General features: G+C 49.6%; 1 protein-coding gene across 1 annotated transcript; it reads left to right on the forward strand.

Moving 5' to 3' along the window:
* Positions 1-510: 510 nt before the first annotated feature.
* CSNK1E (casein kinase 1 epsilon) lies at positions 511-25,056 on the forward strand. Its single transcript, XM_030041182.2, has 11 exons — positions 511-772; positions 4,928-5,015; positions 11,051-11,161; positions 11,323-11,471; positions 12,964-13,192; positions 19,634-19,804; positions 21,352-21,500; positions 22,022-22,214; positions 22,319-22,458; positions 22,848-22,913; positions 23,451-25,056. The coding sequence occupies exons 2-10, from the start codon at positions 4,940-4,942 to the stop codon at positions 22,878-22,880; spliced, it is 1,251 nt and encodes a 416-aa protein (XP_029897042.1). The 5' UTR covers positions 511-772; positions 4,928-4,939; the 3' UTR covers positions 22,881-22,913; positions 23,451-25,056.
* The last annotated feature ends 591 nt before the right edge of the window (positions 25,057-25,647 follow it).

Here is a 25,647-nt window from a genome sequence, read left to right on the forward strand (position 1 = left end):
CCTGCTCCCGAGGGGCGCGGGCCGAGGAGCCCTGACCCTCTCTGTGGGGTTGGGGCGACTCCGACGCCTCACGGGCCGTCCTGCCGGACCCCTGCTTGGCACCCGCCGCCATCGCGGTGGGACCCGGGCGCCTTCGTGTGAGGATCCCCAAGCGGGGCCGATCACCCTGCTGCGGTGGCAATGGCGCCATATTGGGGCTGCCCCACCGGCCCCCACAAGCAGTGGGGTGCCACGGGTGGGTTCTTGCCCCCCTCCCCGCAGCACCCCGCTGAGGAGAAACCTTCAGCGGGGAGCCCGGCGGCCGCTGAGGGGAAACGACCCCCGAAACTGTCCCGTCCCCCCCCGTGTGCGGTGGGGTAGGTCTCCCCCTCGCCGGGGCTGAGGGGGAACGGCGGGCGGGAGGACGGCGGGAACGGCGGCGGGCCGTTGCGCCTTTAACGGCGGGCGGAGGAGGAGAAGGAGAAGGAGGAGGAGGAGGAGGAGGAGGGCCGGGGCTGCGCTGGGTGACATCAGTGGGTTTGGCTCCGGGGCTCAATGGAAACTGGGTGAGCGCCGGGCTGTGCCGAGCACACGCCGGCTGGAGGGGACGGCGAGCGGGCGGGAGGCGGCAGGCAGCGCCGCGCCGCGCTGAGCCGAGCCGAGCGAAGGAGGGACTCGCCGGGCACGGCCGCCACCAGCCCTCCCCAATCCTCCGTCATCCTTCCCGCCGCGGCCGCCTGGCCCCCTGACAGCCGGCGGAGCAGCAACCCCACACGGCCCCCTTCCAGTCAGGGTGGGTATGGGGGGCGCCCGCCTCCATCTTGGGGCGCAAACCCCGGGGGAAAGGCGGCCCCTCCGGCTCTTTGTGTGCGCGGAGGGAGGGGGAGGGGGCGGGGGAGGGGAGGGCAGGGCGCGATGCGCCGGGCCGGGGGTGGGGGGGGGGCAGCGGGGGACAAAAGCCCCTTTGTGGGGGAACGGGGAGGGGGTCGTCCCTCCGGCGGCGGCGGATTTTGGGGGGGCGGGCGGGCAGGGCGGGGGGGGCTCCCCCCCCTTCTTCCCTTTCTCCCCCTGCCGGGGCCCTGCCTTGCTCGGCGGGGCCGGGGTGAGCGGGGAGGGGGTGCCGTGCCGTTCTCGGCCGGGGGGGGGGGGGTCTCACGGGGGGGGGCGCCTCCCCTGGGTGATTGAACCCCCCACCCTTCCCGCTCACTGATGTTCCTTGTCTCCCTCCCCAGCCCCTCTCATCGCCTGTTTCGCGGTGGGGGTGGTGTCAGCTTTTGGGGGAGTGTGTGTGTGTTTGGGGGGGGGGGGTCTCGGTGTTTCCTTTTGTGCGGGGGGGGGGGCAGTAGGGGCGGGGGTCCGCGGCCGGCAGCTTGGGGGGGAACGAGGAGAAGTTCAGCGCCGTTCCCCGGGGGTGGCTGCTTTTTGTTACCTACCCGGAAAAATAACAGCCCGGGTAAGGCTGTCTTCGCGTAGTGTTTTGCCTGTAGGGGGTGGGGGTGTAAGGGACATATTTATTATTTTTTTTGGTCGTCCCCCCCCCCCCCCCCATGTTTTCCTGTTGTGGCTATTTCTTCCTCAAATGTAGTCCAAATGCTCTGTACGTGGGGTTTCTTCCCCCACCCCCATCTTATTTGCTGCTCTCCTTTTTGTAAGTGTGAAAGGGTCTGGAGGGGCTTGATGTTTTGCATTTCAATCAAAATGTAATTTTTCTCTTTTTCCTTCCCATTTTTAAGCCGGTTCAGATTGTTTTGCCAGCCTTTTCCTTTATTCCCTTCACATGCACACACACTCACAAAAAAAAAGCCGTGTAAAGCCTTTATGGTCTATGGGCAAAGCAGCCCCTGCTCCCCACACTTCCACTGAAAGCCGGAGCGGTGCTGGGCTCAGCAGCCTCCATTATGGAGCCATGGGTTTGGTTTTGCGTGGCCTTTGCTAGCCGGGGCATCTTTGCACTCTAGACCCTCTCAGGTGGGAGCGAGATGGCCCTCCTTCCCACGCCCCCACCCCGAGATGGTCCCTGCATCTTGGGTCGCCATCAGTGCTGGAACAGCGGTGAAATCAAACTCTATCGTGTGTTTATATAATGGCCTTTGTGCCTGTACGTGGGTATTTTATATTATATAAAAGGGGATTGGTGCAAAATGGTGTGTGTGGGGAAGCAGCGCTGGTGGCTGGATAGTATTTTTTTTTTTTTGAGGCTGTGTAGTATATTGTAGGTGTCTGTGTAATGTTGGATATTCACGTATGCAAACGCTCATGCAGAGCACACACTCGCTTTGAGGTTGTATGTGTGTTAATCCCTTATGGAAAACTAAATGGTTTAACTAAATGATTGCCCTGCAGCCCCTGGGAACGCTGCCTTGGCTGGAGAGCACAGGAAGGGTGGTAGGGCAGGGGAGAATAAGCCTGCTGGGGGGCGGGAGGGAGGGATGGCTTTTTAAATTTTAGACGTATAAATAATATAGAGAGAGTAATATAAATTTCATATATAATAATATAAATTTTATATGTAAAATTTTCGTTCTTTTTGTGATAGTAGACCTGAAGATCAGATGATAAGGGCAGAAGCTGTAGGTGGTGGGGGTACGTGTGTGAAGTAGAAGCAAATGCAGTAGATGTTTGAACTCCTGGAGCAGTTGTTGGGGGGGTGGGATGTGTGTGTCCTGCCCCATTACCATGAATCCAGGCTGTTGCTCTCTGGCTATCCTCCACCCAGGTTTTCTAAGCACACTTGTGTGTGTGTGTTGGGGGGGGAGATAAGGCAAAATGACAGCTGTGCGAGACCGTGATTTTTCACTCCATTATCCTGCTTCCCGCTTCCACCCCCTCACCCCGGAGCATTTTTTAGATTCCCCTTTGGAGCCTGTTGCTTAATCAGCTAGAAGGGCTGCTGCCTCGTTGTGCGAGAAACCCTTCTTAACCTGGCTCCTGCCTGTCCCAGGAGGGTGGGACCAAATTTAGGCTTGGGACTGTGGTGTTGCAGAGCAGTAACTGCTGTGCCCTGGTGCAGAGGGGACCCTGCCGGGACCTATTGCGCAGCCTATGCAGCTTGCTCGGCTGTGCTTGCCCCAGCTGGGAGTTGGACTCGAGTGGAAGTGCTCAGGGTTCGCAGGCCTGGGCAAACACCGCCATGAAGGAAGGAGGTGCGAGAGCTGTCTTCCTGACAGTGGTGTGACGGGTTCCCGGGGACACAGACCTTTGATCGTTTATCGGAGTAGGAGTGTAAGCAAGTCAGATGTATGTTAATGTGGTTATACAGAACAGCAGGCAGCGGATAAAAATCATGTCTGTTTGCTGCGCCCTCACCCAGGTACACCTGCCTCCTGGTTCAGTTCCCAAGGCTCTGCCTACATTCCTTGTAGTAAGAAAGTCAGAAATAGCCACGGGGTTTTGTAGACTTCAGACGCACAGAAACCCACATGCATAAGTAAATACTAGGTGAGGGGACTCCACCTCTCAGTGTTTTGTGTGTGGTTTCTGGTGACTGGAGCTCTGCTTTCAGGGTTCACAATGTCCCCTGAATGCCTTGATAGGATTATTTCCCTGTACGTCTCTGCAGCCCGTCCATTCCTCTTTCTGTAATCCCATCTCCTGGGGCAGGAGAAGCAGCTCTGGGTTTATACTGTGCCCAGAATCCTGTAGCTGGGATTATTTTTTTTTTTGTGCTTGTGTCTCACAAGGCCATTCCTCCTTTCTTTCCTTCAGTGATGCTTCCTTCCCACCGAGCTCCAGCAAGGGAAAGTTCCTCTCACCTACTTGTGAAAACATGAATCATTCCTCACCTTTCCTGTCCCCAACAGGCTCCGTGTCTGCATTTTGTACGCTAATAATGTGGCATTGCATAAATTAGGAGTGTGGCAAATCCCTCTAAAAGGAGACGCATTGGCTGTCTTGGGAAGAGCTGCGGTTCCTAGAATAAGTTGGTGGCCACAGAAGGGGCAAGGGAAAGGGAGCTGTTAATGGGGGAACTGCTGGAACAGTGTTTGGCTGAGGCGTTTGCAGCAGAAGTTGAGGTTGGCAGGAGAACAAACTCTGTGGCCATAGTCCTTCCACCTAGTTGGTTTTCTGTGGAAGGTGAGTAGGCTAAGCCTGGGCACGTTGATGGGGTATAGCAGGTCAAAGGGTTAGCTAATCACCTCAGGTAAAGGGATGAGGAAAGGCCTGAGCTGCTAAAAACAAACAGCCGGCACACCTAGGTAGGCAACAGAGGCAGAGAGGCTCAGGTAGACCAAAGGAGGCTGCGATTCCATCAGCAGAAGCGTGTGGAGATAAGCAAGTGGCGTTCCTAGTCAGTGCGTACCTCGCAGAGTTCAGTTTAGCGATGTCTCCTCCCTGTCCTCTCTGCCGGCCCCTGCCTAGGGGTGATGGGAGTTGCTTGCTCCTGGCGGTCTGTCTGTCTGTCACAGCCCTCGGGTCCTGTGCTTCGCTGCTACCGAGGTGCTGGTCTAGGGCTGGGCCGGAGAGCACTCCTTCTCATAGGGTTTATTATGCCTGTCCCTTCTGGTGCCTCACGTGGTTACCGCTGTCCAGGTGCCAGGTCCTGTGGGTTATAAGGAGCAGTACCATCTCTCTTCATGGTAGTGTGAAGTGACCACCCACTGAAACCTTTTTGGGAGGGCTTTCCTGCCCCCCCCCCCCCCCCCCCCCCCCCCCCCCCAGTCCTCTGAACAAAATGGTGGGGAAGAGATTCAATCCTTCTACATTCCCATAATGGGAACATGGAAAACATGCTTGAAAGGGTCATGTTCCTGCAGCATTTCTATCTCATGCTGTCCCTGGACATCCAGGAGACAGGAGAGGGGATAGAAGCCGTGTGGAAAGTGAAGTATTTTAAGATTAAAAACTGTACCCAGCCTCTGGGTGAAGTGAGGAGGTCTCTTCTGTAGTCTTACATGATTCACTTCCTGTTTCTGCTCTGACGCTGTGCTTTCTGTGCTTCTTTTCTCAGCACGACTGAACCATGGAGCTTCGAGTGGGGAACAAATACCGGCTGGGCAGAAAGATCGGCAGCGGTTCGTTTGGAGACATTTACCTAGGTGAGTGTGAATCTCTGTCCTTCCACCTGCAAGGTTGTGTTTTCTCAGTTGCGTCATTGTTTTCGGGTTGTTTTTCTTGCCTGTTGATATTTGTGGGCACCCTGTAAGGTTGGAGGTGGTGGAGAGAAAAAGAGCTTCGAGGAATACTGCTAGTTGCTGCCAGTCTTCTGATGGCAAAGAAAGTGGGATGAGCTCAGCTTTGCCTCGCAGATATTGGAGACACAGTGGTGTTTGGTCAGACTGATTTAGATTTGGACTGTTCAGGGCATATTTGTCATACTCCCTACTCCAGCTCTCTTGCCTCCTTTTCTTGAGCTTGGGTGTGTGTGGGTATAAACTCTACAAAGAGTGGGTGGTGGAAAGGGAGGAGATGGCTGTTCCTTCAGGGTAGAAGGAATAAAGTTTTGGGAAGGTTGGTAGTGGAAGAGGTGGTCCAGCACCTGTGAGAGGTCTGAGACCAGGAGGTGTAAAACAGGTCAAAGAGGCTGGCCTGGTTAAAGTCCTGGGGCTCAGGTCTGTTAGATCTGTAAGGGGATTTAGAGTTAATGTCTGGAATGACCTGAGCTGGGAGCTCAATGAACAGAGCCCATGAGATGCTGGGTTTCCTGTTACCACGGCAGGTCACTTGGGGAGAAGCTCTTCCAAGTCAGCACACTGATGTGTAGATACATTCCCTGATGTTTTGCCTGCTGATGTTTTTATTGGCTCAAACCATGTGGGGCAAGAGTGGCGAGACTACCCAGTAGCCTGATTGATCCCTCCATGAGAGTTGGCGTGGCTTTACCTGTCATCTAGTTCTCACCACTACCTGTTCAGCTGTAGTCCTGCAGGCCAGCGGAACAATTGCCCTCTCCCTTTCTGGGGTCTGCACCCTTTGGGTACTTACAGATGGTTGTCATGTGCTCCTTGACTGTTAATTTGCTCAGTTGAGTTGCATTTTGCTTCAAGTACATCCACCACTCCTCACTCTTGCTGCTCCTTCAGTTTTTCCCAGTTTGTCCATCTGCTGAGCACCTTGGAGCCTACACAGGATTCGAGGTATGGCATTTCCAGTGTCTGGTAGTGAAGGGCTACCCTTGAGTGATCTGTAATGTGATGCCTCTGCATAGACTGCTTTGGGTCTCCTTGGCTTCCCCCATCACCAGCACTGTGTTGGATTGCAGAATTGGCCTTAGCACACTGTCAGCTGTATTGTGGGTGATCTCTTCTAGGTTCTGCAACATCTTCCCATCGCTCCCATGTTCCTTTCATTGAATACCTCTAGTTCAGGTTACTTTTTCCTGTGTTGGTAAATCACCTTCTGTTTTCTACCTCTGGCTTTTATCTCCAGTTCCCTCTTGCTTTATTATTCTCTCTTGATTGGTGTTGGCAGCCTCTCTTGATTAAGTATCCTGTGGGAATCATCAGTAACAGGCTTTGTTGCCACCTTTATCCAGAGCATGAGCAAAGATGATAAATAATGGATCTGGGATCCCAATTCCACCATGTGCTGCCTTTACTGCAGCCTGCTCCTGTATGCCACTCCTCTGTGGCTCTCCAGCCAGATAGTGTCTCAGGTGACAGTGCTTTTAATTCCCAGGTGCTAGGGATTGAGGGTTGGTAGCCCAGACACAGCATTTTCCACCTATGCTAGGGCCTGAAGCCTTCCATACCCTCTCTAGGACAGTATAAATTGTCAGGATCTTGCAAAACATCTGTGTACGCGTGGAGAAAGAAGGGAGGTACTGAATGGAAAGGCCTGATACTTTATTCCGCTGTACCACGTAACAGGTTGTCCACCTGTGCGAAGGAGGCGTGGAAAACAGGCTCTGGTGAAGGGGTTGTGCCCACCTTGCCTGTAACCAAACAACATGAGGGGCAGAGGAAGCCCCAGTGCCCTGGTGTGGTGAGCACAGCGGGATGCCTCCGACTGCCGACTTCAACCAAGTTACTTGAGCGCAGTATCAAAGCCCTTGTGATGTTCATTGAGGTGCAAGCCAGTGTGTTTTGAAGCAGTGATAGCGAGACTTCTTGGAGCCTGGGTGACTCCCCAGCCTGGAGGGATCGGGCACGTAGTCTCTGATGGTGCGTCTGGAGGACGCTTGTGCTTACGCTATCCTCTCACGGTCTGCTCTGCAGACAGAGGGACTCATTCACGAGGACTTCTCTCCTGAACCAGATTCACCTCGCAGTTCTCTCTCTTGATAATGGTGTGGAGACGGAGCAGGGACAGACAAGCCTTGTCTGTCTCTAAAGGCGAGCATGGGCTGTACAGTTTATCCCCAGCTTGTCTCTTTCAGGACGTTAGTACCTTCGCCTGCTCTGTAACCAGTGGGTACTGTGTGCTCTGCTCTTTGGGATTTGGTTTTGGGTTTTCCTGTCAGAAGGAAATTTGAATTTCTACACGGGCAGACACAAAGGATGGACTCCTGTTAATCCTGGGCTGGGGCTTAAAGCACAATGTCTTGCTTCCATGCCCTGCCTTGGGGGATAGACGTGCTAGGGGGGATACTTTCCCCACGTTGGCGTGGGAGGGTGGGAAATGAGATCAGGCCACCCATGGGCCTTGGCTAGCCCATTTGCCTCTAGAAATGCTCACTCAGGAGAGCAAAACCCAGTTTGCAGAGGAATTGCCGAGACCTTTGGGCTGTCGGGAGGAGAGGCGCTTTGTCAGAGGTGTTGGCCAAGAGGCAGGGCAGGGTTGCTGGATGCGGTAGGGATCGTTGGGGCCGGGATGCGCTGGAAGGGGACTTTGGCAGTGGAGAGGAGCTGGGGACGGTGGGGCAGACAAAGCATGCTGGGACCAGCGCTGGCTGGGGACAGTTCCTGGTGGCAGGCTCCTCCCTTGCTGGGAGGGGAGTGCCTTCCCTTTGTTTCCTGGCCTGTTAACTCTCTCTCGCCCTATCTGACTTCTTCCATCTGTTCCTAGCCCTCCATTCTTCCCGCGCCAAGCTGGCGAGAGGGGAGCGGGCGGTGGGGAGAGCGGGGGGGACGTGGCTGTTGGCTTGCCCGATGTGCAGGGAGGGCGGTGTTTATTGTATCAGACACACAGCAAGGCTTCCACTCTGAAAAGATCCTGTTTAGCCGGTGACATCCTCTGTCCCCGGGGCCCCATTTCAAACAGCTCGTGATGAATGAGTTGAATTTGTGCAGCCCCCACAGCGGAGCGAGACTGGGGGTGGATGTTAGGAATTATCCCCAATCCTACATACGTCTCTCGAGTGGCTGAGGCTAGGCAGGCTCTGCTGCGTTTGTCTGAAATGTGGTGCTTTCCAGTCTGGAGAGGGAGTGGAGAACTGTTGCTTTTGTACTTGTATCTTTAAAAAAGATGGTGGTTAAAGCGTGGAACAAAGGATCAGAGAGACTCCCGCCCTTGAATTCCCTCCTTGCTTGTGGTGGTCTCAGTCTGGGTAGATCTCTAGCCAAAAAATGGTAGAGGGAGCAACCTGAAGACACATGAGGGTTTGGGGAGGGGGTGAGCCTAAAGTGTTCAACTGGTGACCCCCTCAGCAAAGAATAGCTCCTCATTAGGTCTGATTGGTCCTACTTTTGCTGTTCCAGGCCACAGGTTGTTTCTTCTTTTTCTGAGACTAACACCTGTGTTTGGGCTATGAAGAGTGTGGGGCTGAAGGCCATGTTGATCATTTGAATGGCATATTCACATTTTGCAGAATCTTAAGTTTTTTTGGTTCTTACCCCTCCTTTCCCTTTTCCTGCTTTACATGCTCACAGATAACACTCCCCACCTGCAGACAGCCTAGTAGATGGATGCATCGTCATCTTCCTAAAGACACAGGGTAATGTGGAGCTGAGAACTCATTTATCTTTCTGCTGTTCAACTTCGGGGAGCAGGGTTCATTCGAAATGCTAATGCTACTGCTGCCAAAAGTCAGCAAGACTTATCATTGCATGTGTGTCAGCAGATGGACTAGGAGGGGGAAAAATTCCCCCAGGGAACGGACAAGGGAGCTGCTGCAGAGCATTTGGAGGAACGTCTTCACAAAGGCAAGGGAAAAAGAGAAGCGAAGAGAGTGGTCTTGTCTGTTTGGATGTCCTGGGTGTTTCCGTGCTGAATGAGGGCCAGTGACTGAACACTAATTTAAAAGGTAGATACTAGTCCAGGGCCATGTTCTTACTGTGATCTGAGCCCCTTTTCATGCTTTTTTTCCTCCTTGCACTCCTGATACTTGTAAGAAGGGTCCTGTGGTGCAGTGAAGGGAATGTACAGACTTGCTTTGCTGGCCAGCAGTTTTTAAGTGGAAAATGTCAGCATCTTTCCAAAAGTTACCATTGGACAAATGGCTCTAGCTCTCAGAATGGCTTTCTCCCTTTTCCTTCTCCTGGCTCTTGAGTAAAAACCCTTATTAAATTCATCCCATTGCTCCTCCTTCCCCTCCCTCAGAGCACCCTAAATAATTCCTCTCCCTCCTTAGTGTTTACAGCCTTCAAATATTTGCAGACTGTTGTCATGTCCTATTCTTCCTCCCCACCCTTCTTAGTTGTATCTCTTGTCTATGTTACATATTTAGCTCTTTTAATCTTTCTTAGTAAATCAATCCCTCTAGGCCCCAATTGTTTTTGTTACTCTCTTACAAATTCCTAGCAGCTAGTCTGTCTCGACCCGGCGCTGTAGTATCTAGATGACGTGTTTTTGCTAGCAGGCAGCTTTTGGCTAACTTTGTGTACAAGACAGAACTCTTCAACAGGAGATGGATCCCCTTAGGATCCAGGGGTAGAAGGGATCCAGCTGTGTGAACGTTTCTTTTTTCTCTTTGGTCCCTGGCTCTGAGGGCAGTGTGTGAAAGAGGATGGATGGAGAGACCCTATCTGCAGCTGTCCTTGTGGACTCTGAAAGTCTAATCACAGGGATCAGGAGGCACGAATTAACCAGACCTACCAAAACTAGCTATGGGATATCTACAAAACATCACCTTTGACTCCAGCTCATGTTTGGCATGCATGTTCTGGAGTAGTTTATTTTATGACAGTGTTCATAAGCTGCTCATGATCAGAGCTGCTGTCTGATTTGTGTTTGAGTGCAACTTCTAATAGTTCCGGATATGAGGAAGGGCTTGTCTGTGTTTGTGTGAGGCAGGCATGGGAGGAGGGGAGAGAGAGGCAAGTCTTGAGTGTCATTCCTGTGACCTGTGTACAGATCTTCATTCTTTCCATTTTAGGATGATGTGAAACATCTGGAATCCTCTCAGCTAGCACAGGAGAAAGACCAAGCCTGTTCTTCCTTTGACACTGCACTTTGGGACCAGAGTGCTGGCTTTCGTGGCTGGCAGCTCACTTCTTTTCAGAAAGAAGCACGTGGGGTGGTGGTTTTGTGTCATTGCAAACCGTCTAGCAATACCTTCAACAAAGGCGTCTGAGTAGCTTAATTCAGTGCTGGATTCAGTTTATTTCTTCACGCTTCTAATTTAGGATATGGCAAATGTTTCTGTGTTGGCAAAAGATAAAGGTATTATTAAAGCCCTCAGGAGAGTGAGAAGCTGGAGATTTGGGAATTGACTGTATTGAGCAGGCCAGGGCTGTGGGGAAACCAGAGGTAGCTGGGAATGTTAGAATGTCTCCTCCTGAACTAAGTGGCTCTGTTGAAACGATGTACCTGAGGTAATCAGTAATTTTGCTTGGGAAGAGGTACTCCGTATCACTGCCTGGGGGGCTGGCTTGGGTTCAGGGGCTAGGTATATGATCAGGGACAGCTAAAACTTCCACTCAGTTTAGGTACTGCTGATACATACAGATTGACCTCTCAAAGTCTGGTGCTTTTTGAGATAATGAGGCACTTAACATGTTGTAGGACTGTTGTTCTAGCTTGGCTGCAGGATCAGAGCTGGTTTCCTATTCATGTGCCTTCCTCTGGGTTTGCCTTTGCAAATGGCAGTGCTGGAAACTCTGTACGAAGTTGAAGTGGCTGAATCTTATTTCTTTCACAGAGAATAAATTTCAGGGCAACTCTTAAGGTTTTGGCATCTGTATAGGCCTTGTTAAAAGCGTTTAGCTTCAGTGGAAGCTTGCGCAATCTTCATTTCGCCCTCATTTCTATGCAGGAGCCAATATTGCGACTGGTGAAGAGGTGGCCATCAAACTGGAATGTGTCAAAACCAAACATCCCCAGCTCCACATTGAAAGCAAGTTCTACAAGATGATGCAGGGAGGAGGTGAGATGGGGAGGAAAGGATGGGGCTGGGGGAGTGGTTGAAGAAGGAGATTGTTCTGGAGGGCCTTAGAAAGGAAATGATTTGGTGTTACATTTGATGTTCTCAGCAGGGGAGCAGCAGTTTTCCTCTGTTCCGTGGGCTTAATCTTTCTCTTTCCCCAGTGGGTATCCCCTCCATTAAGTGGTGTGGAGCAGAGGGGGACTATAATGTGATGGTGATGGAGCTCTTGGGGCCCAGCCTGGAAGATCTCTTCAACTTCTGTTCCCGCAAATTTAGTCTCAAGACAGTTCTGCTCCTGGCAGACCAGATGGTGAGTTTCCTCTGAAGCATTTGTGCCTACTCTCCTTTTCCATGCCTTTCCCCCCGCCACCCCCTATCCCCTTTGCTCAAGAACTGCTGTATCCCAGGCTTTTTTCATTTAGCAGCAAGTGGCTGCCAGGTTTCTATTTCTTGATGAAGCTGGGGGCCTGGAACCTAGGCACTGCTGGCTTTTCTTGATCTCCATCCCTCCTTTCTTCCCCTGCTGCTCACCCTGTATTAGTGTTGCATGCATAGATGCTTTTGCCTGTGTGATGAAGGACTGGCATCGCTACTGTCGTGGTTTAACCCCAGCCAGCAACTAAGCACCACCCAGCTGCTCGCTCACTTCCCCCCCCAACCAGTGGGATGGGGGAGAGAATCGGGAAAAAGAAATAAAACTTGTGGGTTGAGATAAGAAGAGCTTAATAGAGCAGAAAGGAAGAAACTATTAATGATAATAATAATAATAGGATTGGAATATACAAAACAAGTGATGCAAAATGCAATTGTTCACTGCTCACTGACCGATGCCCAGTTAGTTCCTGAGCAGCAATGCCCCACCAGGCCAACTTCCCCCAGTTTATACACTAGACATGACATCACATGGTATGGAATACCCCTTTGGCCACTTTGGGTCAGCTGTCCTGGCTGTGTCCCCTCCCAACTTCTTGTGCCCCTCCAGCCTTCTTGCTGGCTGGGCATGAGAAGCAGAAAAATCCTTGACTTGGTCTAAACACTACTTGGCAACAACTGAAAACATCAGTGTGTTATCAACATTATTCTCACACTAAATCCAAAACATAACACCATACCAGCTACTAGAAAGAAAATTAACTCTATCCCAGCCAAAACCAGGACAGCTACCTATCAAATCAAATCGTTAAGTTTGGAAAAGACCTCTAAAATCATCAAGTCCAACTGTCAACCCAACACCACCATGCCCACTAAACCATGTCTTGAAGTGCCTAGTCTATGTGTTTTTTGAACACCTGCAGGTATGGTGACTCCACCACTTCCCTGGGCAGCCTGTTCCAATGCCTGACAACCCTTTCAATAAAGAATTTTTTTCTAATATCCAATCTAAACCTCCCCAACGCAAAGGCCTGTGCCCTGGGTTTAAGGCCCTTAGCTGTTCTGGACCCTCTCCTTTCCCAGCCTGGCTAAGTTTGAAAGTTGACTGGTGTCAATACTGAAGCTCAAGTTTTAGTCCATATGAACTTGCTTCCCATCCTTCCTTGTGGTGCTAATGGTGACCTCCCCAGATGGAGGACTGGGCTGGTGTGCAGGGTTGAATTCCATCTCCATTCTTCATCTCCAGATCCTTCTGCCTCCAGAGGGTGTCTTTTTCCTTGGCTGTCATCTCTGATATTCTCTGCAAAATGTCCCTTTCCCTGCTCTGACAGGCCAGTGTCCTGGACAGGGTACTTCTTTTAACAGATGCAGTTATGATAAGTTACCTTTTAGCTTGTCTCACTTTTTATTTATTTATTCACCCCCTCCAGATCAGCCGTATTGAGTACATTCATTCCAAGAACTTCATCCACCGGGATGTGAAGCCAGACAACTTCCTTATGGGCCTCGGCAAAAAAGGCAACCTAGTATACATCATTGATTTTGGTTTGGCCAAGAAGTACCGAGACGCCCGGACCCACCAGCACATCCCCTACCGGGAAAACAAGAATCTGACTGGCACAGCCCGTTATGCCTCTATCAACACCCACCTGGGAATCGGTGAGCCTGCTGTTGGTCTTTGGTGGGGCTTTCCAGGGGAGGTAGTGTGTCCCCAGAAGGAGGGGATTGGGTTCTGTGCCTGGCTCCGCTGCTGACCTGTGTTGAGATGATGGGTAAATAACTTAACTGTTACGCCTGTGTTACCTCGCCTGCCTTTTGTGGCACTCTGAGCTCCTCGATTGTCCACCGGTATGTGTTTGTGCGCTGCTTAGTACAGTGGGGCCCTATTTCAGCAGCAAGGCTGTGACCTCCCTGACTTTACTACTACTGACTCTGTCTTGCACAATTTTTGCAGGCTGATTAGATATGTAAACGAGATGTTCGCAGGCACTGAGCCTTTAGGGATATGTGCAATTGAAACCTTTATGTTGACTCCTGAGTGCCTTCATCAGTGATTATTCTGTAGCTGTCAGAGCTGGAGGGTACAGGCCCACTGCAATATGGGGATACTCCTGTTACCCACCGCTGAGGACAGGGACAGCCATGTGTGGGAAACGTACAAGAAGGTGAAATGACGGGAGGCTTCCTACTGCCTGGACATCCAGGTTTTGTGATAGAGGATTGGCTGTTATGGGCCTTCAAAATATGCATGCGTCTGTGAACCACACTGCCCCGTTCACGACTGAGGGAGATTGAGACAGCTTTAGGGAGGTAGGGCTCTGCCCTTAGTGTCTGTGGCTGGTACTGTGGGGATAAAACTAGGCTGGGACAGAGTGCTGAGAGTTCAGCGAGGTCTTACACTGGTGATGGCCATCATCCCAGGTTTTGTAAAAACCTTGTGCAGGTTAGTACCCCCTGTACTTAAACCACCTGAAGTCACCCAAACTCTTATCCTGGGAATGAACCCCTGATGCACAATACCTGATTGCTGTGAGGAACAGAGGTGAAAACCTCTTGCAGTTTTCTCTTCTGTTTCCTGACCAGATACTTCTCTCCAATGTGACCTTTTTCCCCTGCTTGGGCTAAACTTTGGCCACAGTGCAATAGTTTCTTAGTTACTGTAGGGTCTGTTCTGAGCAGGCTGACTCGACTCTGCTATTGGTTGGCAAATCCGAAGAGCAGAAACACTGAAGCTGTCCTGCCTGCAGACCCAGAAAGTAGCTCCTGTGCTCACAGCTCAGTTTGTATCTCTGGGAGACCTTATTCTGAAATGTATAAGCTGGGAATTTGAAAATCAGAGCAAGGAACTCAAACCTTTTAAACTAACAGCTTCCACAGGATTTCGTGTCCTTGTTCTTCCTCAGGAAACCTTCCCATTCTCCCCTCTTGCAGATGGTTTCTCAGTAATCTGGAGTCAAGATTTGACCTGCAGAAAATGAAGCAGTTTCCCACTGTCTTCCTTGCTTAATACTGTATAATGGTAGAAGGAAAATGCTTTATTTGTATTGAAATGGGGAGTGTTGTGTGTTGAGAGTGGGCTGTGATCTCCTGACCTCTTCCATGTAGTAAAAATAGTTCTTGTAGAGCTTTCCGAGTTGGTCTTCTGTATTTTGGCCTGACCTGCTTATATATAACTGACTCTCCATTGAATTCTTAGTCAAGACTTCCACAGCCATGGTAACTGCCACAAGGAGACATGCACAAAATAATTCTCACTACTATGTCTGTCGATTCTTTTGTGTGTGCCTGCTCTGTCTGAACTGATCACGAGAGGCTAAATGTCTGGATGTGGGGTTGGTTGGGTTTTTTTTGAAGGACTTGATTATTCATCCCACCCCAACTTAGCCCTTTACTACTGGTGCTTGGCTTGTGTATCAGGATGAACAAACAATGTCTGAACACTAATCCAAGAGCAAATTGCTTATGCCATCGGTCTGAGCACAGCCGTCGCTCTCTTCATGCCCTTTGCTTTGGGAAAGTCTGGGTGTGAGTTACTCTGCACAACAGGTCTCGGGTGTATTATCTCCACGTTGCAGATAGTTCCCCTGAATGGCATAAAGGTTACACGACCTGCCTGGAGAAAAGGGGCTAGGGGTGTCAGGGCTGCAGTTGGAGTTCCTGTTTCTCAAGACCTTGCTACAGGGTGTATGACAGACACGTTTCTGAGTTAGCAGCATTGCCATGGGAACCATCACTCTGAATTTTATGACTTTTCAGAGACTAAAATCTCTTAACGTTACGTTAATGCGGTTTAGGGAGAGAGAAGGAACCAGGTGCCGGGGTACTCATGTGATGGGAATAGCAAATGAATAAATGCCTTTATTTGAATGTGCAAGCTAAGGGTTGGGCATTCCGATGTCTGGAGGAAACACATTCTTTTCCCAGTGACCGGGTGAAAAAGTAGGAGGTGAGATTGGGGACGATTTCCACAGCTGGAGACTTGCTGTTGGGGGAGTCATTGGACTGTGCAGGCTTTGGTTCACACATTCCAGTCAATTTTCACATGCTCTGGGGATGAGAGTCCCTTGCACCCTCTGGAGCTTGTGAAGTCTGAAATAGATGCCCAGGGGTGCCCAGGAGACAGTCTTGGAAGAAGCCTGGTGGGCTCTGTCTGGATAACAGGAGGCTGGGGGCGGGGGGCAGTTCCTCCCCAAACACGTGTCCTAGATGGTGTCAGTGTAGGCTGTGCACAGCGTAAAGTTCTTCTGCTCATCCTGCCCTCTGTCACCCATTCCAGATTTTTGTGTGTTTTTAAAGGCTGTTGCCATGCAGCGGGGAGAGAAGGGGGAAGTGTAGTCCCAGCACGTGCAAAATCAGATCTGAGTATGTAGTCAGGAAAACATTGCTTGGTTAAGTCTGCTTGTAGCTGGGCTGGCCCCAGTGAACACAGCTGACTTCTAGGGAGTCCTGCATGGGAACAGCATTGCTTTGGATAGGATCGGGGGGGGGGGGGAAGCACTGTCCTTGGGGACCAGGAGGCAATTTACACTGCAAAGAAACAAGTTTTGTCACGAACCTTACATCCAAGGTAGCCAGTCCTCAGTCTCCTGTCTTTGCCCAAGCATGTCTTCCCCAGGTAACTCACCGTCCTACTACTCAGCCCTGACTCAGCTCCTTCTGAGGACCCTGCTTTGGGAAGGGAGGTGAGGGTGTGGGCTGGCTGGGAGCCTCCCTGGGAGTGGGGGGAAACTGGCACCAGGTTGCTTTGCAGAGTGGGTTGGGTTTGAGAGGTCATGCTGGGTTGAGTGGGAAGGCAACCTTGTGTTTTATGTTGGAAGGGGTTTTGTGAGTGAGGGAGGAAAGGATGACCGTCTTGTAAAAGTAGCAGTCCCCCTTCTATTGTAGGAGAGCTGAGAAGCTGCAATAAAATGGAGAGAGGAAGTGTGATGTGGTGTCACAGGTCATGACTGCAATCCTGCTTCTGGACTGACTTGCTCTGGGCACGCATTTGCGTCACTTGTGTTTCTCTTTCTCAGACTGTAAAGTGAGATCTTTTGCCTGCGTCCCAGGCATGCTGTGAGAGTTAGTCGACAATTGTCAAGCTTCTAAAAGTGGAAAGTAGTGATGTTTAAATAATGTTTCTCTGGAGTGTAGAGGTGAACTTTTTTTTCCCTAACTAATTAATTACTCCACTTTTGCTGTCTAATGTTATTTAGTATCCTGTGGCTGTTGGTATATGGGGCCAGGCAAAGAAAAAAAAAAAAAGTATTTGGAGATAGCTTGTGGATGTGTAATAGTAACTGAAGATGAAACAAAGAAACGGGGTGTAGGAACTATTGTTCTTCACTGTCACCCAAGGTTTAATTCTGGATCTTGTAGTTAGGGTTACAGGTGAAAGACAGCTACAATGTTTTGAGGTAGCTTGACAACTGTGACCCATCATGTAGGTGCTTCAGGCTCCTCATGGATTTGAATCTCACTGAAATTGTTTAAGTGGGTTACAATGACCACATATACCTGAGAAATGATACTTCAGGGATACGACACAATCAGACATTTATCATTCAGCATTTTAATAATTGGGTGTCCTGCTTACAGTTATTTTTCCTCGATCATGTTGCTGTGTTAAGGCATAGTTAAGGTGTGTTTGCATGCATGTAATTGATACTAGTGAGCTGCCCAGTTTGGTTTTGTAACCCCTCTCCTTGCCTCCAGTAAGGACATGTAGCATCCCCCATTGACTTCAGTCTCCCTAACCTCAAGTGTCTAATTCTGGCCTTCCCCGAATCACTAGGACTGTGCCTAGACATACATTTGCAGAATGTCTCCTGTTGTTCTGGACGGAGTCGGTGGCTGTGCTCAAAGCTCCTGTGCTCCACGCAAATGGAGATGTGTGGTCCAGCCTACCTTAAGCAGCATGGAGTTCAAGCAAGATTTAGGAGGCAAGATCTGATTTATTTCTGAAAGGCTGATTTGTCTGTTCAGTAGGTTTCTCTGGTTCCTGCCCTGCCTTTCCCTACTCCTCTGAGGGGCACCCCCATGCTCCAGACAGGGAACCCACAGTTACAGGCTTTAAAGCTACAGCATGGATAAGTTGAGGGCTGGCAAATTGCAGGATTGAGGTTGCCTTTCGTCACCTGTGCTTTCAGGCCCTGGATGTGTGTTCTGACTCCCATTTCCACAGGCCTCCTGTCTCAGGATGTAGGTCATTATGAAATATTGTTTAGTTTTATTTGTTTGGTATGCATGGTGTGCAATTGCAGCCCTCTGAAAGTACACGTATCCCAGCCTTAGGCTAAATGCAAAACTGTGGGTTTCTTTTCCCTTCTCCCTTCATAGCATCTAAGCATCTCCCAGCCAATCATGTAGTTATCTTTGGCAGCAGCCTGATAAGATTAGGAAGTATTAGCCCCTTTAAAGTGGGCAACATGAGGCAGTAAGTTAGTGAGGTCAAAAAATGCTGTTATTTCTGCATGCTCCAAGTAAGACACTTTGGGGATCTGCATGTCTGCTTTCTCCTCTACTCCTGTCTTGGAACATGGCGTTTTTATGGCATTTCATGTGCTTTGAACTAAAGGCTCTTTCCTCTCAGTTATGGAGTGATGACAACCCCCCTTTTCTTCTGCAACCACTGTGCTTCCCCCCTCCCAATATTTTTTATTTGCCAACCCTCCTAGTCCTCAAAAACACTTAGGAGGTTATGAGAGGCATGCAGGAGAAGAAAGGCCCATGGTGACCCACAGCTTGTGTCGGTATATCTGGACATTTAGATCTGTGACCTTCTACAGCTACTCCTTTGTCAGGGTTCAGGTCAGCTAGCAGAGTAAGGGGTAGCTGTAATAATCTGCTGGCCTTTGGATGGGGCAGGTGGTAGCATGTAACTGACACTGAGAATTAACCCACAGACCAATACATAATCTGGAGCATCTTCTAGGACATGGCACTGAATCCAGCAAAATGTGCTGCAGTAGTAAATGAATCTAATAGATGAATCTCTTTCTTCTACCCCTGTGCTTTCTCTCAAGCCATAATTTTGCCTCTGTTATCTATGTAAGTTGTTGTTCTCCTCAAGATGTAAAGTACTTTCTTCATAGTGTTTATTTTATCTGGGAGGGGAACAGGGGCAAAAGCTTCTTGGCAAAATTTATAGATTAATTTGTAAACATGTTGGAGGAGCTGGGAGGAGTTTCACAAGTTAACTAGTCAATGTTTTCAGTTGCTAAGATTCTGCATCAACTCTGTCTTGAGCTAACTTGCAGCGTAAAATGGTTTGGTCATTCCAGAGGACAAGTTCAATGTGGAATGTTTTTTGTTTGGGAAACAATTTTTTTTTGTTTAATAAATATGCATTTAAAAGTGGGCCTTTACAGTGGTGTATTAAGGGCAACCTTTGCTCTGAGTGGAGTTAGTAGTGATGCCAGTTACACAGTCATTTCCCCATTTGGAGGGGAATCTTTTGTTCAAAATATACCTCTGTATTCGTGCCTTTCTCCTCCACAGCTTGAAAAATGCCACCAATCCAGAAAGATCTTTGCAAAGTATTACGTTAGGCTTCTCTAAAATACCAACAAAGTCGTTTACCACAAGAAGGGGTCGCTAGTTCCTCATTTCTGCCCTGTGTAAAGAATATCAGCAGGTTAATTAGAAGATGTGCTTGAAGGGGTTGTGTCGGGCTTACCTCTGTTAGCTTTGTCTTTCCGTGACTACCTCTGCTATGACTAATCCCCAGGGTGAAGTATCATTCTGGGTGGAGAAGCGTAGGTGCCCTTCCTCTGGGACTGGGAAGAGCAAAGTAGGCAGTGTCACTGCAGCACTTCTTGAGCTGTTGAATTCTTGTGTGAATTAAGGCTTGTCCAAGTGAGGAGGTAGTCAGAGTAATTATTCATTTATGAAGTGGGTTGGGCTGTATGGGGAGAGGAGCACTTTAACTCTTGTTGCATGAGCATCCCCACAGGAATTTGTATTGGAATGTCTTTTGCAAGTTTGTCTATCCATAGAAATCTACCAAAGAAGAGAGAGGGGTTGTTTCTTCTGTTCCGTGTTCACCTCCAAAGCTGCGTGATTGCCAAAGCAGTTTTGCTTGCTGCTCACTCCTTGCCCCTTTGTAACTTCTTCCCACAGAACAAAGTCGCCGTGATGACCTGGAGAGCCTGGGCTATGTGCTCATGTATTTCAACCTGGGCTCGCTGCCCTGGCAGGGCCTCAAGGCTGCCACCAAGCGCCAAAAGTACGAGAGGATCAGTGAGAAAAAGATGTCGACACCCATTGAAGTGCTCTGCAAAGGGTACCCTTGTAAGTGCTCTCATCTTGATGGCTCTCTTGTCTGGTGCGTGGCTTGCTCTCCTGCTGAAACCCCATGGAGTCTTGAGTCTTGAAGGGCAATGCCCAGTACCCCCAGACCAGGACGTGCTGCTGACACCAGTGATCAGAAGGATAAGAGACCAGTGGTGATAACGATTTGGGTTCAAAAGTGGGTAACGTAGATGTTTTTGTGGACAGTCAAGCCTTGTGTTAGTAAGGAGGTGGGGGTGCTGAGAGGGATCTTTAGGACCTCAGACACAGTCTGCAAGAGGGATGGGCAGTGAGGTGAGAAGGTGTGCTGATGATCCTGAGTTATTCTGGATAATGAGGATGAGGGCCGAGCATGATGAGTCCCAGAAATAATCAGACAATGAAGAGGCAAATGCAGTTCTTTGCAGGTAAACGTGGAGTAATGTATGTGAGGGGGGAGCAGAAGGCTTGGTCCTCGTGTCACCTGCAGAATAGTAGACTCTGAGCTGACCAGTGCCACTCACCAATGAGCTATTGCAGTTATAATAGATGGTTCTGTGAAAGCATCAACTTTGCGCTTAGGGGCTGCTGAGGAAAGCGAATCGGGTGTTAGGAATTACTAGGAAAGAAAAGAAGCCCAAACAGTGTGCATAAACCCATGGCCCACTTGCACGTTGCATGCACTGTGCAACTCTGATCCATCCCACTATTTCAGAAAGGATGCGGTAGAAGGGGAAGAAGGTCCAGGAAAGGCCAAAAGGGTGATCAGAGGTGAGGTGATTTCTGTACAAGCAAGGAGTTTGCTGGAACCTGGAAAAGAGGCGATTGGAGAGAGATGGTAAAAGTCCACACTCTTGCTATGCCTCCAGAAGTTTGTATGGGAGCTGATTATTTGGTGGCCCCCATTCTTGTATTGGAAGAGAAACAAAGCTGGTTCCTGCTAGCTTCAAAACAAAATGATGTGGTTCTTCACACAGCCAGTAGTAGACCTGTGGAACTCCTTCCCAGAAGATGTCGTGGATACTTAAAGCTTACAGGAGTTCAAGAAGAGATTGGACAGCTATGTGGAAGAGAGATCCACTGAGGGTTACTAAATAATTAGAAACCACATACAAATCAGGAAGTTCCCTGAGCTGAAAGTAAGTGGAAGTGTCAGACATGCTTGCCTCAGTCTTTCTCCTCTGTAGAGGTCAACTCCTGGCCACTGCTTGAGACAGGCTACAGAACTAGGAGGACCTCTGGTCTGAGCTGAGTTTCCCAAAGCTCACCTCCACATATTCTTTAGGCCTGCATTCTTACTCTCCTTCAGCAGGCTCTGTGACTTGCTACCTCTTGCTTGGAGAAGCATCCAGAAAAAGAGATGTGTGAACATTTCCTGTGGTAAAAATAGGGATGGGGTCTTCTTGGTGGCCAAACCATTGCAACCAGCAGGCTCCGTTTCATTACACAGCTCTGTGTTTGTGCCATCCTGGTCCAGCACTCCACTGCTGAAAGGCTGCGGTGGCTCTGCAGTGGGACCAGGGAGGTTGGATGGCGTTCAACAACCAGATGTTCTCTGCTCCCTCCAGCTGAGTTCTCAACATACCTCAACTTCTGCCGCTCACTGAGGTTTGATGATAAACCCGACTACTCGTACCTGCGGCAGCTCTTCCGCAACCTCTTCCACCGCCAAGGCTTCTCCTATGACTATGTCTTTGACTGGAACATGCTTAAATTTGTGAGTGTGTGGTGAAAGGGCTGGAGGGGCAGGGGTTGATTTGTATCATGGAGGTGGGGGAGGAAAGCTGGAAACTGCCTGCCATTTGTACTTACCCCTGGTGAGCGACTTGAGAAAGGGGACCAGGTGGAGTGAAAAGAGGCAGAGTTGTTGGTGGTGCTAACTGGGGGGTATAGCTACTGTTGTATTAGTGAGTGTGTCTGATGGAGCATGTGTGTCAATAGATCTATAGCTATAGGTAGGTAGCGATAATTTTTCGGGAGGGAACTATATTTGGAGGTGGGACACAGACATGGATTGCAATAACAGCCGTAGTACCATATGCTTTCTTCCATGTTTCCTCATGGAAGAGAATGAGGCCCTCTCTGGGTGGAGTGGAAGATGGTGGGGGTAGAATGTGTTTTGGGGATGAAGCTCTGCTTTCTTGGTGTGATGGAGCACTGTGTGTTTTCTGTCTGGGGCTGCTGCTGTCTCTCCTGCCTGACAGCTGTGCGCGGCGTGGGGGTTTCTCTCCTCCTCAGGGAGCAGCCCGAAACCCTGAGGATATGGATCGGGAGCGGCGAGAGCATGAGCGAGAAGAGAGGATGGGGCAACTCCGGGGGTCAGCCACGCGAGCGCTGCCCCCTGGCCCGCCTGCTGGAGCCACTGCCAACCGTCTTCGTAATGTCACCGAGCCCATGGCCTCCACCCCTACCTCCCGAATCCAACAGTCCGGTGAGTGGGGTGGGAGAGTTGGTGGGGGAGTGCCACCCCTGTTGTCGGCTGGAAACCAAAACTATTGACTGATATTCTTGTCTCATGTTTTTGTGCCCCAATAGGAAACACGTCCCCCAGAGCCATCTCAAGAGTGGACAGGGAGCGGAAGGTCAGCATGAGGTTACACCGAGGAGCTCCTGCCAACGTCTCCTCATCTGACCTCACAGGGCGGCAAGAAGTGTCACGGATTTCAGCATCACAGGTGAGTCCCTGCTGCGAAGTTTGTGGCCTTGGCCTGGATGTCCCAGAAGGACTACAGGCCCCACAGCGGTTTTCACCTGATCTGCTGGAGCTGACATGAGCCTCAAGTGTCTACTGTGGTGAGGGGAGCGGTACCAAGTTACACCTTAGCTCTTCAGTTACGTATTTTCTGGAGGCCATGCTCAGTACTGTCGTCTTAGGTCTGCTTTGCTTGGAATAAGCCTTCACCTGGTTGCCTTCCAGACCGCAGTGGTTTGGACAAGTGGAACAGTAAACTCTTGGGAGGGAGGATGTCCTGAGAGAAACGTACATGCAGCCTCTCTGTTTTGGTGTCCTTCGGGCCTTTTTCTTTCTCTCCATCCCTTACCTACTCTTCCTTTTCTCTTGTAGACAAGTGTGCCATTTGATCACCTTGGGAAGTGAGGAGCAATTGCCACTGGACCAGTGTTTGCTTAGGTGAGCCTGTCCTCGTGCCTGGGATCCCTCGAGGAGGGAATTGCTGGCATTAGGGATTAGGTTAAGGCTTTGATGTTGCTGTGGGGGATTGGTACATTTCCTTTCCCTTCGCCTTACTTTGAGATGTTTTTTGACTTCAGAGGGAAGAGTAAGATTGGCTGCCAAAACCTTGAGGGGATGGATTATCTTGGGTGTGAAGGTAGCTTCCATTTCTCCAGGAGGATAGGGAGGGTGGAGAAGGTGCTGGGTCGGGGAGCCATTTCTTTAGATCCTAATGAATGCTTTTCTGGCAGTGTGATAGTGCTGGGGAGGAGGGTGCTGAGCACGTAATCAAGTGTGCGAGACTTTGCACAGCTAGTGAGTGCTGCTTGTAGAGGAAACGAGAGTAGCTGGACAAGGTAACTCTGAGGGGTGGCAGGAGTGTAGAAGAAAGGGCTGATTTGATTTGTTACACTCCAGTTGGCATTGGAAGTGCTGGGAAGAGCCTTTTCTCCTAAAGTCTCTTCCCTTTTTCTCTCTTTTTAATTCTCTTTCTAGTGTCTTCACTGTATTTTTCTTTTAAAAAACAAAAAAACCAAAAAACAAACAAAAAACTAAAAAAGACAAAAAAACAACAAAAAAAAAACCCCAACAGAATTTCTTTTTGCCAACGACGAGGAGTCGAGCTGTGCCCCTGCGCTGGCGTGAGCCGTTTGAGAGGGCCGCCTGCGTCCCCCAGCGCGAGCGCCTCCAAGAAGCTTGACGACGCGGGAGCCGTGCGGGAACACCTCCGCTACCCCCCCCCAGCCCTACCCTGGCCCTACCACTGCCCACACTGGCTGCCCCCAGTTCCCTCTCCTGACTCTCTGCTCCTGGTTTTGGTTTCTCTCTCTCTTTTTTTTTTTTTTTTTTTTTTTTTTTCCCCCTTCTTCTTCTTGGATATCTTTTCCTGCTTTGGTTTTTTTTTTTTTAATTATTATTTTTAAATCATATGGTTTCTGGCCATATAAATTTTAACTTTGCTCTCCTTTTTTTCTGAGGGCAGGGGACGGAGGTGGGTGGGTGGGGGTTTTTTGTTTTGTTTTTTTGTTTTGGTTTGGTTTTTTTTTTTTTTTTTTCAGGAGCCGTGTGGGCCAGGAGGGAATCAGATTCCAGCCACACTTGATGGTAGAAGTCTGATTTTTATTACTATAACAGAATTTATTTTCTCAAGCATTAAATGAATTTTAAGCTGTGAGGGGAATTGTGGCAACAGCCTAATCACTGACTTGGGCTTCCTTTCCTTGGGTGGCTTCTCTGCGTTTTTTTTCTGGCTGTCGGGAGAAGTGCCAGACTTCCCTGATCCGAGTGGTCCTCACGTGCTGAGGGATCTCTATGGAGAGGCACCTGGTCCCATGGAGGATGGGAAGGCTGGAGCTGAAATACAGGGAGAAATACACTTCCCATCCCTGCAGCGGGGTCTTTTTTTCGTCTGGCTGTGCGTGTTTTTCTATTTTTTTTTTTTTTTTTTTAATTAAAACTTGTTTTAATTCCTGCGGAGAGAGTGTGGGACTTGAGGAGAAGAGAGGGGCGCACAGAAACTGGAGTTTGGTGTTCTTTCAGAGCGATGGCTCTTGCTCTCTCCTTCCCTCATGCAACCCCAAGTAAGATCCACAGTACATGCACAATCCCTTCCTGCCCTTTCCCACCTGTCTCCCCCCCCTTTCCCCCCCACTTTAGTTGTTTTTAAATATAATTTAGGAATACTCAAGCTGCTTTGTGGCACTTGGGGCTTTGAAACACAATGATCACCACTGCGACCTATGGCCTGTAGCAGACACACTGTCACTGTAGTGTGGAGCCGATGGGTTGTTGGCGGGGGGGGGGGGGGGGGGGGGGGGGGAGGGTGGGGTTAGTCTTTGTTTTGTTTGTTTTTATCCTTTCTATTTAACACTTTATTTTTCCTCCCTATTTTTTTCCTAATTTATTTACCCCTCTTACTGTCTCTCTCTTTTTTTTAATTAAAGAGCAAAACTTTTTATTACTTTGTAATTTAAAAAAACAAAAAAAAACCTGAAGAACTTTGGGGGGGATTTTGTACTTTTTTCCTGTGTAAATATTGGACTTTTTTGAGCTTTATCGTGGTTGTTAATTTGAAGTAATAAAGTAGAAAATGATAAAGTGATGCCAGCATCTGTCATTTCTTCCTTCCCTGGCATCCTTGCTGGGAGTGACATCTTAGACGCAGGAAGCGCTGTCTTGCGGCTGAACCTGTTCCCGAGTTCCAGGAACGAGTTTGATCAGAATTACTGGAAAAAAGGCACAGGGCTGGAGCGCCTAAAAATAAATCTGAGCTGATCTCTGCGGTAGCAGCCTTGGAACAGCGAGAGCTATGTGAAATCCGATTCAGGATCTGTCAGTTCCTGGATTTCAGCCTCCGGCGTCCCATGCATCTGGCCTTCAGGAGGAGAGGGATGGGACCTTTCCACACCGTTGTCTTTGGGTGTGCACCGAGTTCGACAGAGGTGGACCTTGGGTTTTGTGTTTTCTTGCTTTCTTCTATCCTCAAATCGGGGAGGAAGGGGAAGAAGAGGGGTGAGAGGAACAGCCCTGAGCACCTGACAACAGCGCTGTGCCTGATGCAAAACATGCTGAGCTCCCTGTAAAGTGACGGCTGCTGCTTTGGTGTCTGTGGTGGTGTGGTTTGTTTGGGTTTCTCCTCTGGTTGCCTGACCTGTCTGGCAGTAAATTACTAAATTTTAATACCGATTTGTTT

The sequence above is a fragment of the Aquila chrysaetos genome, chromosome 17 (assembly GCF_900496995.4).
Source record: "Aquila chrysaetos chrysaetos chromosome 17, bAquChr1.4, whole genome shotgun sequence".
Classification (NCBI taxonomy): domain Eukaryota; kingdom Metazoa; phylum Chordata; class Aves; order Accipitriformes; family Accipitridae; genus Aquila; species Aquila chrysaetos.